This window comes from Hyla sarda, chromosome 4 (assembly GCF_029499605.1).
Source record: "Hyla sarda isolate aHylSar1 chromosome 4, aHylSar1.hap1, whole genome shotgun sequence".
Taxonomy (NCBI): Eukaryota; Metazoa; Chordata; class Amphibia; order Anura; family Hylidae; genus Hyla; species Hyla sarda.
Window position 1 is genome coordinate 399,213,069 of NC_079192.1, and position 13,796 is coordinate 399,226,864.

Here is a 13,796-nt window from a genome sequence, read left to right on the forward strand (position 1 = left end):
TGGGTCCCTAACCTGACACTAAAGTAGCGCCGGGCGGTGAACACTGCCTCCAAGACACCAAGCCTACAGGGGGAGCGACCCAGTGGCCAGGCAGCCCCACTGCAGCCCGACCTGTGATGCTTTGTCTGTGGGGTGGTGCGGCCCAGAGCCAGGGGCTTGGTCAGGAAGCAGTGGGGCTGCCTGGTCACTGGGTTGTTCCCCCTGCAGCATGGTGTCTCGGAGGCAGTGATCGCCGCCCGGCGCTACGCCAGTGTTCAGTTCGGGACCCACTCTGAGTAGGTGGCCTTGACGTGGCGAGTGGGCTTGTACTTTTTGATCAAAATGTATACTGACAACCTGTTAGCTTTTTAAATTATGCTGAGAAGCAAATATTTCAAAATACAAATGGTGGATGTGCGGCTATGTTTCTCTATTTTTGTTGTACTTTTTAATGATATCGACAAGGAAATTGGTCATCTTTGCCACTCTTTCAATTGGGTAAAGCCAAAGAAGTCACAAGGCCCAAAACATCTCCCACTCAATTGGTGGTTTTGGTGGTGACGTCACCCCCCCTCAATGCAAGTTTATGGGAGGGGAGGGGGTGTTTTGTGACATCACGAGGGGTGTGGCCGTGATGTCACCACCCCCGCAGTCCACACCCAGCGTTCAGAACTAAATGTTCCGGATGCTGGGGCAGTGGAGTACCCCTTTAAGTCATTGGTTTGATCTTTATGGTTCCATGACACTCTAATAATTGTGAACAGGGACATAACTATAGGGAGTGAAGAGGTAGCAGTCTCACCGGGGCCCTGGTGCCAAAGGGGCCCAAAGGCACCTTTGCCCCATAAAAAAAAAAAAAACACCAGTATTATAAATGCCGCACAATAGACACGGGGCCCTGTTACAGATTTTGCATCGGGCCCCTGAAGCTACAAGTTACACCTCTGATTGTGGACCTTGCTTCAGTCAATGTTTTAACGTCTTCTAATTCTGCATTTCCATGTCTACCCATCATTGAAGAAAATCTATTAGGGGGCCCTGTGACTGGTGCACCAACTGCGAAGGAACTCTCGAATAATCCTTCTTTATGATGACACTGTGTTTTATTAATTTCTCTCAACCTGTACATTGTGTTCCACTAAGCACATGGACCTTGTCTTGCAGCTCGTGTCCACCGATGCGGTCCTTGCAGATGCAACATCATCATCTTCACTAGTGAGCAACCTACAGCAACAGTTGACTAACCTCTATAATGAAATCGATCTCATCCAAGTCCGTGAGCGATCACTCTCTGAGAAGATGCAGACGATCAACCTGAGGTTTCAGAACGTCACCGATTCATGGAAGAAGAGCCTTGATGAGATGAACCTCGAAACTGACTCCGTCAAGTCCGAAGCCAAGTCTTTCCATAACCAGATGACTTTGAAGGTCAACTCCGCTGACCAAACACTCAAGCAGCTCTCGGAGAAACTTAAAGAGTTTGAATCGGGGACTCTTCGAAACTTTAGAACGGTGAAAACCCAGGAAGACGATGACCTTCAGCGCATGTCTGAGATTCTCGAATGGGATGATAATGCTGTCAAGGAGATGGAAAAGGAACAGAATGACTTGGCCAATATAAACGAAGAGGTGCTAAAGAGCATGGCCGAATTCCAGCCTAAACTGACGGAATGCATACAGCATTTGCCAACGGTCGAGACCGCCGTACGTAGCCTTCTGAAGGTGTCCAGTGAAATGCAGGACTTGGACAAAAAGGTTAATACATTGACCGAGCAGGTGTTTAATACCGAGGACAACTTGCTGAAAATCATCACAGAGACTTTGGAGATCCAGCACACGCTGGAAAGGATGCAGTACGACAACAGTATTCTAAAACTGCAAAACGATGTATCGGTATTAAAGGAGAAGGCCGATATTTTGTTGAAAGTTGATGAAAAGCCACTTTCAGAAGAAAATGAACCAGATGAGAGTTAAAATTATGGGACAAAAACAATGTAATCCTGTTTTTTAAGGGCACTTTTAGGGCACTATAGACATGCATCTATCTATCTCACAGACATTGAAAGTTGCCCATCCTTGATCCCAATGAGTAGATGCCAGTCTACAAAACAAGGACACATTGATGTTCTTGCCATATTCTTCTCCGTCACAGCCTCATTTGCTTTGATATAAACTTCACCACTTTTATTGCCCTATAAGTTTATGCTGACAAGTCTCCATTATGGAAGCAATGCAAATCTAGAAATACCATCGTTGACTACGAGACCTATTCCCTTACTAGGATGCTGCATACTATTTAGTAATCAGTGTTACATAAATATTGTGCTGGGTACATTATTGCTATTATATCAAGGGGTATATAAAGGGGGTTGTCCCACCAACAACACAAATTAGGGGATAAGTGTATGATCGTGGGGGTCCTACCACTGGGACTTTCCGTAGACTTAAGAACAGGGGGTTCTTGAGGCTACTGCTACAATGCACCACCACTTAATTCACTGTCTGTGGGACTGCCGAAGATAGCCTAGTAAGGGCTATGTCCAACAGTCCCATAGACGATAAATGGGACAAGAATGACCACGCGTGGCCGGTGCTACATTAAAACAGTAAATTCAGGACCACCATTCTCAAGATCATGAAGGGTCCCATTGCTCAGACCCCCAGCAATCATACATATATCTCCTGTAAATTGGTGGGACAACCCTGTGAATAGGTGGATCAAGTGAATGTCTACCTTTTAATAACAGATCCAACATTGTGTTGATCAGTTTCTTAACCCCTTAAGGACTCAGGATTTTTCCATTTTTGCATTTTCGTTTTTTCCTCCTTACCTTTAAAAAATCATAATTCTTAAAATTTTGCACCTAAGATCCATATGATGGCTTATTATTTGCGCCACCAATTCTACTTTGTAATGACATCAGTCATTTTACCCAAAAATCTACGGCGAATCGGAGAAAAAAATAATTGTTCGACAAAATTTGAAGAAAAAAAACACCATTTTGTAACTTTTAGGGGCTTCCGTTTCTACGTACTACATTTTTCTCTAAAAATGGCACCTCTTAATTCTGTAGTTCCATACGATTAAAATGATACCCTACTTATAGAGGTTTGATTTTGTCGTACTTCTGAAAAATCAAAACTACATGCACAAAAATTAATACGTTTAAAATTGTTATCTTCTGACCCCTATAACTTTTTTTTTTTTTTCCCACATACGAGTCGGTATCAGGGCACATTTTTTTGCAACCGTGATCTGAAGTTTTTAGCGGCACCATTTTTGTTTTGATCTGACTTTTTGATAACTTTTTATTCCTTTTTTTTATGGTATGAAAAGTGACCAAAAATACGCTATTTTGGACTTTGGAATTTTTTGGGCGCGTACGCCATTGACCGCGTGGTTTAATTAACGATATATTTTTATAATTCGGACATTTCCGCACGCGGCTATACCACATGTTTATTTACAATGTTTTTTGTTTTGTTTTTTAAATGGGAAAAGGGGGTGATTCACTGAGCAGTCATTCAGCGATCGGACACGCAGGACGCAGGTAGGGATCCTCCGGGTGTCCTCCAGCTGTTAAGCAAGCCGCAATTTCTCCGCGGTGGTCCCAAACAGCCCACTAAGCTTACCGGCAGTAGTTTACTTTCAATTTAGATGCTGCAATCAACTTTGAACGCCATGTCTAAAGGGTTAATAGCGCACGGCACCATGATCAGTGCCGCACACTATTAGCCACGGGTCTCGGCAGTTGTTAGAGGCCTGGCCCGACCTGCTATGACACCGCGGCCCCACGTTATAGAAAGGGAGCGGACTCAGGGCGTACAGGTACGCCTTGCGTCCTTAAGAGGTTAAAAGATAGTTATAGAATTTGATGCTCTGTAGCAAAAAAACTGTGTTTTAAATCCACTGCAAAGACATTGCGGTAACGTATAAAATTCTGGCTACTAGCAGCCATCATTAGGGGGAGCTCTGGAGCTTATGAAATATTATTTGCTTATAAAATATATAAATATATGAAATGAATCAGAACAGAATTTTGAGCCTATTTAGAAAAATAACCTGTGGTCATTTACTTGAAGCCTTTGCTCTGAGTTTTGTCAACTTATCCTGTTACACATGAATTTATTTTATTACCAGTGTACCATTTGAGTTTATGGCTGATTTTTAGATTTTTATTTCTGTAACAGGTGCTCTCGCCATTTTAAACTATCCCTAGTTGATGGAGACATCCCTTGGGGAAAATAGATCATTTCTAAGTGTTCCCTGCTGGGATGCCAACTGAGCGATGTACTCGTGTATCTCTGGCGCTACCATACAGATGCATTGAGGGAGCGTGTCAGCCACCGCTTTGTGCAGTGATCGACACAGCTTCTTTTTATGGGCACAGTGGGGCGACGGGCAGGAGATTGCAGGGGATCCGAGCGGTCGGGCCCCCTACGATCAGATGCTTATCCCCTAACCTTTGAATAGTTAAATGTTTGTGGCATTAGTAATTCCTGAAAAGGCAACATAGTGTTGACATTGTACCATTCCACACAATGCAGTTATTTTCAGTCTAAATCTGACTGTTTAAAGCAACACTTCAGGCAAAATTGATACACAGTGCTGTGACTAACACGTGGTTGTTCATTACATAGTGACTAATAAACCACTGAAAAGAGAAAGGATGGCACCCCGTAAGCCCTGGTATAATACTGTGTACCTCAATTTTTACTGGAGTTTTTTTTAATGACCACAGAAAATCAGGTACTTAATGCTGCTCCATTTATTCCCTTTGGGGCAGAAAAAAGTTGTCAACATTGTTGCAGTAACAGAAAAAGATTAAACACTGTAGAATTGCTTTTGTTTTATTTTGTCGCCCTGCAACCTCAGGCTATGGCATATGTAGAAAATGTTCTCCAAATGCTGTCAAGGTATGTGAACTTTTTGCAGTGTCTGTGTATTCCTATGAGATGCAGCTTCAGCCTTTCTCTATGTGATAGGATTCTTGCTGTTACTGCTTACAAATAGAAGGCAGAGGGGGGGGGGGGACTAGTGTCAGGCTGCATCTCATAAGAATATAATGGAGATTGTGCAGCTTCTGCTTTGAAGCAAATTATTGTGTGGACTCGTCTGCTATATCACTGCACTCCTGGTTTCAGCAGCACTGTATACATGGGGAGATGCCATAATATACAGAAGGGATATGATAGGTGATAATGTAATCCTATAGTTCTCAAGAGAATTACCTCATGTTTACTCAGTTACTGGACTGGTTGTCCGACTCTGAATCACGTGGTTCAGCTAAGGGTATAAGATATACGGATGCAGCTGAGCTCAATTTACACTGCTAGACTACTCTTGCTGAGTTTGCACTATATGGTTGATTCATTTTTTTTATTCTGGAGTGCTTCTTTAATTAAAAGTCTGTTACTGTTTATACCTTTTTAAAATGTAAAAGAGGGACACTTTTATAACATACAGTATATAAATGGCTCGCACAACTCACCAGTACAGTTGTAGGCCCACATATTGTCCCCCCATATAGCAGTAGGCCCCAATACTTTCCCCATATAGCAGTAGGCCCCATATTGCCCTCATATACTGTAGCGGTAGGCCCCATATTGCCCTCATATAGTAGTAGGCCTCCAGACTGTCTTATATAGTAGTAGGCCCTCATATAACATCAGGCCCTTATATAGTAGTAGGCCCCCATCCTGTCCCCATATAGCAGCAGGCCCTGAATAGACTATGCCGCCTAATGCTATATCGGGAGCTGTATAGGGGCCTTGTCTACTATATGATATATGCCTGCCCCCACACAAAAGTCAGTATTAGCAGTCCCTCCTCTGGTCCTTAAAGGGGTACTCCGCTGCTCAACGTTTGGGACAAACTGTTCCAAATGCTGGAGCCAGCGCCAGGAGCTCTTGACGTCATAGCCCCCCATGATGTCACACTCCACCTCCTCAATGCAAGTCTATGGGAAGGGGCGTGACAGCCATCAGGCCCCTACCCATAGACTTGCACCCAGTAGGCGGGACGTGATGCCATGAGTGGGCGGGGCTATGATGTCACGAGCTCCCTTCTCCAGCGTTCGGATGCAGCAGAGTACCCCTTTAAAGGAGCACCGAAGCTGGCGCACACACGAACACTGGCTTTTCTTCTCCTCGGTGATCAGCGGTGTTGTCAGCAGTGGCATTTTATTCACTTCCCCTCTCTACTCCGCTGATGTCGGGGTGTCTTCTCACGGATGTGCCTGCTCCCTCCCGCGTTAGATTTTAGCAATTAGGGTGCGTTCACACGGAGTAAATGAAGAGTAATTCACGCCGAAAAATTTACGGGCGGAAAAAAAGAATTTTTTATTTTTGTGCGGAATTGCGCGCTGTCATGGGGGAGAAAGAAGTGAAGGGTTTTTCAGCCATTTCCGCGCAAATTCTGTGCGAAAACGATGTCGGGCGGAATTTTTTTTTTTACCATTGACTTCAATTGATTTCTGCTAGCGGATTCCGCTTGAAGAATGAACATGTTCTTTCTTCAAGCGGAACGGAATTCAGCGTCGGAATTCTGCTAGCAGAATTTCCGCAGTGGGAACAGGACAGCAGAAATAACATTGAAGTCAATGGGCAGAGGAGATTTGCATTAATTTGGAGCGGAGAATTCAAGAGGAATTACTTGAGTAAATTCCTCTTGAATTACTCCGTGTGAACGCACCCTTATTGTCAGAACTGTAAATGGGATAGAGGTAGGGATAAGTGGAATAGCGGGGGAGAATCCCGCAGGACCGTCTTGCCCAAATCGGTGCAGTTTTGGAGCATGCTGTTTCGTGTTTACAGCTCCTATACAGACCTACGTGAGCTGGACGGAGATTTTAATGGAGCATTTGGACAGTTGATTTTTTTTACCTTTTTAGATGCAGCGGGAAAAAAAAAAAAAAGAAGAAGAATTGGTTGGAAAAGTTAATTTACCCTTACATATATTTTTTTTTACATTGCTCATAGGTTGCACCAAGTGTCATACCAAGTAATCCCAATACAATAAAAGACAAACATATAAAATAAGCATTGTGGGGGAGATTTATCAAAACCTGTGCAGAGGAAAAGCTGCTCAGTTGCCCATAGCAACCAATCAGATCGCTTCTTTCATTTTTAACAAGGCCTCTGCAAAATGAAAGAAGCGATCTGATTGGTTGCTATGGGCAACTGGTGAACTTTTCCTCTGCACAGGTTTTGATAAATCTCCCCCTGTGTTCTTGTGTCATTTGCACTATATATGTGATCCATATCCTGCTGCATAAAATTACATGGTGCAACATCCCAACACCCGGGTTGGATCTAGTTTTCCACTATTAGGCCTGTTATTCGGATAGCGGAGTTAATCCTGATTTTTTTTTTTTTTCTAGCACTATTACAAAGTCTCAAAAAATAGATAATAAAAATAGCTGAAGGGCACAATGAGCGGCAGGAGGAATCGCTAATGAAAACATCCCATTCTTCTGTAAGGAAAACAGTCAGGAATGGAGCTGGGAACACGGAGGGCATTGTCACTGGGAACACGGAGGGCATTGTCACTGGGAGCCAATCCAACTCCTCAACAAGCAAAACGTCTATGGAGTCTTATGCCTAATGGAATAAAGGAAAAAGTTGGCTACAATTCTAAAATTATTAGGACTCTATGATGACTAAATGGCCATAAGGGGTATATATAGAAAATAGGGGGTCCGATAGCAAATCCCAAAATGGGGCACTGATTTTTTCCCCCTAGGACAGAAAGATCTAGTGTTTATTCCCCTTTACTTTCCATTACCTATATGTCAATACCCCCCTCTATTAATTTGCTGACAATGCAGTTCCCTGAAGAGAGGAGATCTGCACAGTTTTTTTTACCAATAGAGAAAGGATTGGGACCAACCAGGACAAGGCACCCTCTCTCTTTAAAGGGGTTATCCAGAATAAAAACGTTTTTTTTATATATCAACTGGCTCCAGAAAGTTAAACAGATTTGTAAATTACTTCTATTAAAAAAATCTTAATCCTTTCAGTACTTATGAGTTGCTGAAGTTGAGTTGTTCTTTTCTGTCTAAGTGCTCTCTGATGACACGTGTCTCGGGAACCGCCCAGTTTAGAAGCAAATCCCCATAGCAAACCTCTTCTACTCTGTGCAGTTCCCGAGACAAGCAGAGATGTCAGCAGAGAGCACTGTTGTCAGACAGAAAAGAACAACTCAACTTCAGCAGCTGATTATTATTGAAAGGATTAAGATTTTTTAATTATTGAAGTAATTTACAAATCTGTTTAACTTTCTGGAGCCATTTGATATAAAAAAAAAAAAAAGTTTTTTCCTGGAATACCCCTTTAAAGGGCCCTATAGCAGCCGCTTGGTCTGCCACTATGGTACGTAAACCCTTGGGCATAGTTACAGTATCCCAATAATGTGGTTGTGCTCATAAAGCGATCCCAATGGAGTTGCGTGAAATTGTATATGTATGTTGAGTTTCATACTTACAATTTTTTTTTAAATTATTATTATTAAATGAAATACACTCAATATTCTTGATAAAAAAAATTGCATGTGATTCCAAATTCCCGTACTCCTGTAGTGTCGGGATGCATTTAATTATTGTCATATATTCTGTTTCGGTGTACAGCTTATATACTGTATAGGTGTTTTGTCATACCGAGGCACTGCAAGTGAGGCCTCCGCTCGTGTTAAAGGGATAGTCTCATGCCACCCCTCCAGTCTACCCATCATTGTAGTTCTAGCTTCAGGAACTGCTGACCTAACTATAAGGAATATGTAGTAGAGCCCTGCGCGGGACTGTTTTTTTTAATCCCTCTCCTGCCCGCTCCCAGTGAATTTCTGTGCATTGCCACCTGCTCCCAGAGGGTGTTTTTTCCACTCCTGCCCACTCTGCAATATCTTTGTCCAACCCCGCCCGCTCCCGCTAACATTGTACATTGCTTTACAAGTTGGGAAAAGTGCAGAGCATTGCACCCTAGTGTCTGTAGCACAGAAACTAGGGTGTAATGCTCTGCACATAACCCCATGTGTATAACAGGGGTGTAGGAGGGCTGAATGGGGGGAACAGGGGTGATGGAGGGCTGAATGGGGGGAACAGGGGTGACAGAGGGCTGAATGGGGGGGGGGGGTGAAGACAGGAGTGACAGAGGGGAGGACTGGGGACTGGGGTACCCGATGATGAGCTGTGGTTCTGGAGCAGCATTCCCTTCCCGGCCAGCACCTCACTCACGGCGCCGCAGGGGGAGGGGGAGGCTGTGTGCGTACACAGACTTCCCTCCCCCCCCCCTCCCCCTGCGGAGCTGTGAGTCACAGGCGTGCAGGCCGGGATGGGAAATTTAAAAAATATATAGATTTTCTTTTGTCGGCGCCAGGCATCTTTCCCATTTTTGGACAAGCTCTACTTTTAAAAAGGATCCCTTGACAATAAGATGATCACACGGGTAATCTCAGTGATCGGCTGTAATCTGTGGGGGATCTTGGCTATATGTGTTTAATTTCCTTACAGCCCCGCCATAGGGAAAATGTAAGCATTACACCATCTAAAATGATTGATTAGTTGTGTAATACAGGACAGGACAGGTCCTTCACATGGCAAGATACTCTTTGCATCCACTTTCCAGTCCAGCCAAGAGATGGCTATTAAAGGGGTACTCCACTTTCTTTAAAATGTATAGGTGTCTGATCTGACCTATGGGACCCCCATGATCTCCAGAACAGAGCCTGAATGAATAGAGCTCGTGGCGACGCACCGCTGAATGTACAGGGAGAGACAGGGCGCTATTTTGGAGATCCTGAGGATAGTGGATAAGTTTTAAAGTTGTGGAGTACCCCGTTTACTCAGAATTCACTAGGGTATATGTAAAGCAGGGGTCAAGTCCTGCAGGAACATGTGGGAACTGTGTTCCTGCACTTTTTCCATAGCAGGAACATCATTCTTAGTAGCAGGACCAGCTCTTGAGTGGAAATCATGGGTGAGTTCCTTCACTTTTTTTTTCCAGCACTTGACCCCTGATGTAAAGATATATTTTTTTTTATAAATTGGAAAGGAAAATAAGATTCCTGTAAGAAGAAAACGTTTTCGTTAGTTTTTGTGCTGTTATATGAGAATTTTGTAAGGATCTAGTTGTGTATCCGTATAAAACTTATGGATCATTCGTTCTCTTCAAAGAGTTGTTGCTGTGGAAACTGTAAAACTGTTCTCTTTATCTTGTGCACCAGCTATCCTATATCAGTCGTCTATAGTAAATGACCCATTTTCATACCCTCTGTTAGGCATACTGGGGGAAAGAGGAAAATCGTGTCCCACTGATCCAATCCCAAGCTCCCCACCCCCTTCTATTTATTTAACCAAGAGCTGTGTCCATAGTGGTCTTATAGTATTTATACTGCAGCCCCCTCAATGATAACAGCTGATTGTGTGGGACTAGTAGCGAGACCAGCTGGGCTAGGGGGAAACCAAAACTTCACTGTAAAATGTCACAGAAAGCTCAAGATAAGTGAGTAACATGGGTAAGAACATGGATGCATTTTAAAGGGGTATTCCGGGAATTTTTTTTATTTGACTATGCTACAGGGGCTGTAAAGTTAGTGTAGTTCATAATATAGTGTCTGTACATGTGTGTGACGGTTTTCTCACAATTCTTCTGTGATTTTCACCCCAATATTTATTTTTACCAGCATACAAAATGACTGTTGTCTCGGATTTTTCCCAGCTTGCAATGCGGCCGAGACCTGACTCACTAGTCATCTGATGACAGGGAGCCGGTCTGCTTCAATGGGTGGAGGGATCAATCTGCAACTAATGCAACAGCTGGAGGCACCCTGATTGAAAACCCCAGGTCTGCAGCTCATTTATGTTTCAATGGGTGGGGTGGCTGATGTGGGAAAGAGGAAAATAGAATTGTGGGATTTGTAGTCAAAAAAAGAAAAGTCAAACAGGAAATACAAGTTCACAAACAGCTAGCCACAGTGTTATGGTAATCTCATGACATAGCCATTTAGCCCCAAGACAAGCGCAGATCCTTCCTAAGCATGTCCATTACTGTCTGCCAGGTACGTACTAAAATCACCTTATGGTGGATAACCCCTTTAACCTTAAACTGTACAGAGCAGGAGAGGTTTGCTTTGGGGATTTGCTTCTGCTATGGACAGTTCCTAACACGGACAGATTTGGCAGCAGGGAACTAATCTTTCTCCGGAGAACCACTTAAAGGGGTACTCTGCTGCCCAGCGTTTGGAACAAAATGTTCCGAATGCTTAGAGCCAGCGCCGGGAGCTCGTCATAGCCCGGCCCCTCATGATGTCACGACCCATGAGGGGCGGGGCTATGACATCACGACCTCTTGGCGCCGGCTCTAAGCATTCGGAACATTTTATTCCTAACACTGAGCAGCGGAGTACCCCTTTAAACAACTGATGAATCTGGGCCATGGACTGTACAAAGAATTAATGGGCATTCTTTACATGTAGAGAAAAGTCTGAGAAGACTTTAGTATAGGAAAGGATTCTTTACAGTAAGAGTAGTCAAACTTTTGAATCTACTCCAATAAGTGATTTAGCTTTGAATGACGTATGATCCAAAATGGGTTGAAATTGATGGTTATGTGTTGTTTTCTACCTATGTAGCTATATGGATTATAGATGTGGTTAGCAAAGACTAAAGAATCCTGGTCAAATAATATCCGATTGAATAGGGTTCGAGTTCTGATCGCCTGGCTGAATGGCCATGGCGCCTTCATTGTTTACCAGATACAGCTCTGTAAGTTTTGTATTGGCTGTTTGCAGTCCCGTTCAAGTGAATAAAGGTCCCTGTACACATTAGTCAAAAGTCGACCAAACCTCCTGACCTCGGTAAGACCAGATGACTGTGTAATGTGTATGGGGACCTCCCGGGTCTAAACCCGACAGGTAATGTTAGGAGGTGAGAAGGATCGGGTATGTTGGGCTTCAATTGCCTGACCTGGTGACAGCTTACCCTTCCTTTCTCCATGGAGAACCCATGAATGTTTGGCTGAACGTCCATGTGTATGTAGAGGACTGGAGATCAAGCGTTCATTCAGCCAACAGCTGTAACTATTGAAAGTAGGAAGGGACCTTAATGGGGTAGTCCGGGTAACTAAATGTAATCCCTATGCACAGCTAAGTGTATGATCGTAGGGGGGTCCCAGCAGTCGTACATGGCTACTTACCTGTCCTCCTAGCGATCCAGCCCCCACATTCTGAGATGAGCAGAAGTGACGGGTCCCGTCTCAGCCAGGCCGTCACTCCTGCTTGTGTCGGAGGGTGAGGGCCAAAGTGCTCATAGGACGGGTAAGTAGCCGGGCCCCATACAGGAGATCGTGTGGGGGGAGTCCCATCGGCCAGACCCTCCTTAGATGGGGGATAAGTTTAGTTCCCCGGACTACCCCCTTTACAATTAAGGCTTCTTTCACACTGCCGTTGACGGGGTGAATGACGGGAGAAAAAATTCTGCTTGTGCCGTGTTTTTCTTCCGCTATATCCCGTCAAAAAACAGCAGCGCCCAACGACCCCCCCATAATAGTAAATGGGAGCTGTCGAGATCTGTTGTTGCCCGTTGTGCCCAGTCACGAGAATGGCCGTTAAAGCCACACAAAAAAAAAATAAAGAGACTTTAACAGCCGTTCTTGACGGGATGCAACGGCAGTGTGAAAAGGGCCTAAGCTGTAATATCAGCCTCAGCCAAATAATGTGACATAGCGACATTGAGCTTATCGACTGAAACAATACCCCTGCTATTTTATCTTTCATAGCCCATTAATCATTCAGTCAAATTATTCTGTTTTGTTTTTTCCCAACTGTTTATCCCTTTTCTTTTTTCCCAGATGGAAGAAAACACCCAGACGGTGACCAAGCTAAAGGATCTTCAGATCACTGAACGTATGGTACAGCTGCAAAAAGACATTGCCAATATTGAGCAATGGACCAGTCTTATTTCTGCCAAACGGAACCAGCTGGAGGTCAACCTTACCGCCCTTGAGCAGGCCGTCTCCCAAGTTGAACAGACCACCACAAGTATCTCCAAAGAGGTTTCTGCAAAGATTGCCACCGTAAGGACAGACGTGAGGAGGATATCGGGGATGGAGACCGACGTTATCACCCTGACCGAGTCCGTCGATGAGTTGGAGAAAAAATTAGAAAAAGTTGGAAAGGACACGGCACAGAGGATAGGTGATGCTTTGGCCAGCAGTATTGACCGCATTACGTCATTGAAGAGCTCGGTGTCTAGAAATTCGGACAGGATAGATCTAATAAAGATACGGCTGGGGGAGCTCCGGGGCAATTTTACAGACAATACTAAGAAACTCTCCGGGCTAGAGAGCGACCGATTGAAGGTCTTACAGGCTGTTAATTTCGCCAATGAACTGAAGCCGAAAGTCTTCACTATTAAAAAGGACTATGCTCATTTAGAAGCCTTGATAAGTGATCTGTCTCTGAGGATCGGCCGCTTGGCATCTGAGATACTGAACAGAGAAAAGGATATTAACATGCTGAGTGATAAAATGTACAACTTAACGCTGATGAAATCCGAAGTCTTAGATCTAAGTAATAAAATTAGCAATGTGTAGGAGGGTTAAAAAAAAGCTCCACTGAGAAGGGGGGCCGTGTACCGTTATGGTGTGCACAACGCATTCCAATTAAAGTGATTTTTTGTTTTCTACATTATCATCATATTGATTTGTATGAATTTTATTTTCAGCAATAGTTGTGTTTTCAGCTCCCACTCATGAACACACAGCGTTTAGCTGTAGCCAAGCTAAATATGTTGATCATTTTTCTCGCTGGCTTTTATAAATGT

At 43.9% G+C, this 13,796-nt stretch overlaps 1 protein-coding gene across 4 annotated transcripts in view; it reads left to right on the forward strand.

Moving 5' to 3' along the window:
- IKBIP (IKBKB interacting protein) overlaps window positions 1-13,581 on the forward strand; it is a 30,989-nt gene extending 17,408 nt beyond the window's left edge. The window contains exons 4-5 of one of the 4 annotated variants that reach the window (XR_008843200.1): window positions 1,144-3,905; window positions 4,025-4,880. Coding sequence is in view for 3 of the 4 variants with exons in the window: in XM_056517315.1 (XP_056373290.1) it covers window positions 1,144-1,953 (810 nt within the window). In the remaining variant the exon portion in view is untranslated. Of the gene's footprint in view, window positions 1-1,143; window positions 4,881-12,822 lie in introns of those variants that run through there. The other 3 variants (XM_056517315.1, XM_056517316.1, XM_056517314.1) reach the window with 3 other exon arrangements.
- Window positions 13,582-13,796: the final 215 nt, after the last annotated feature.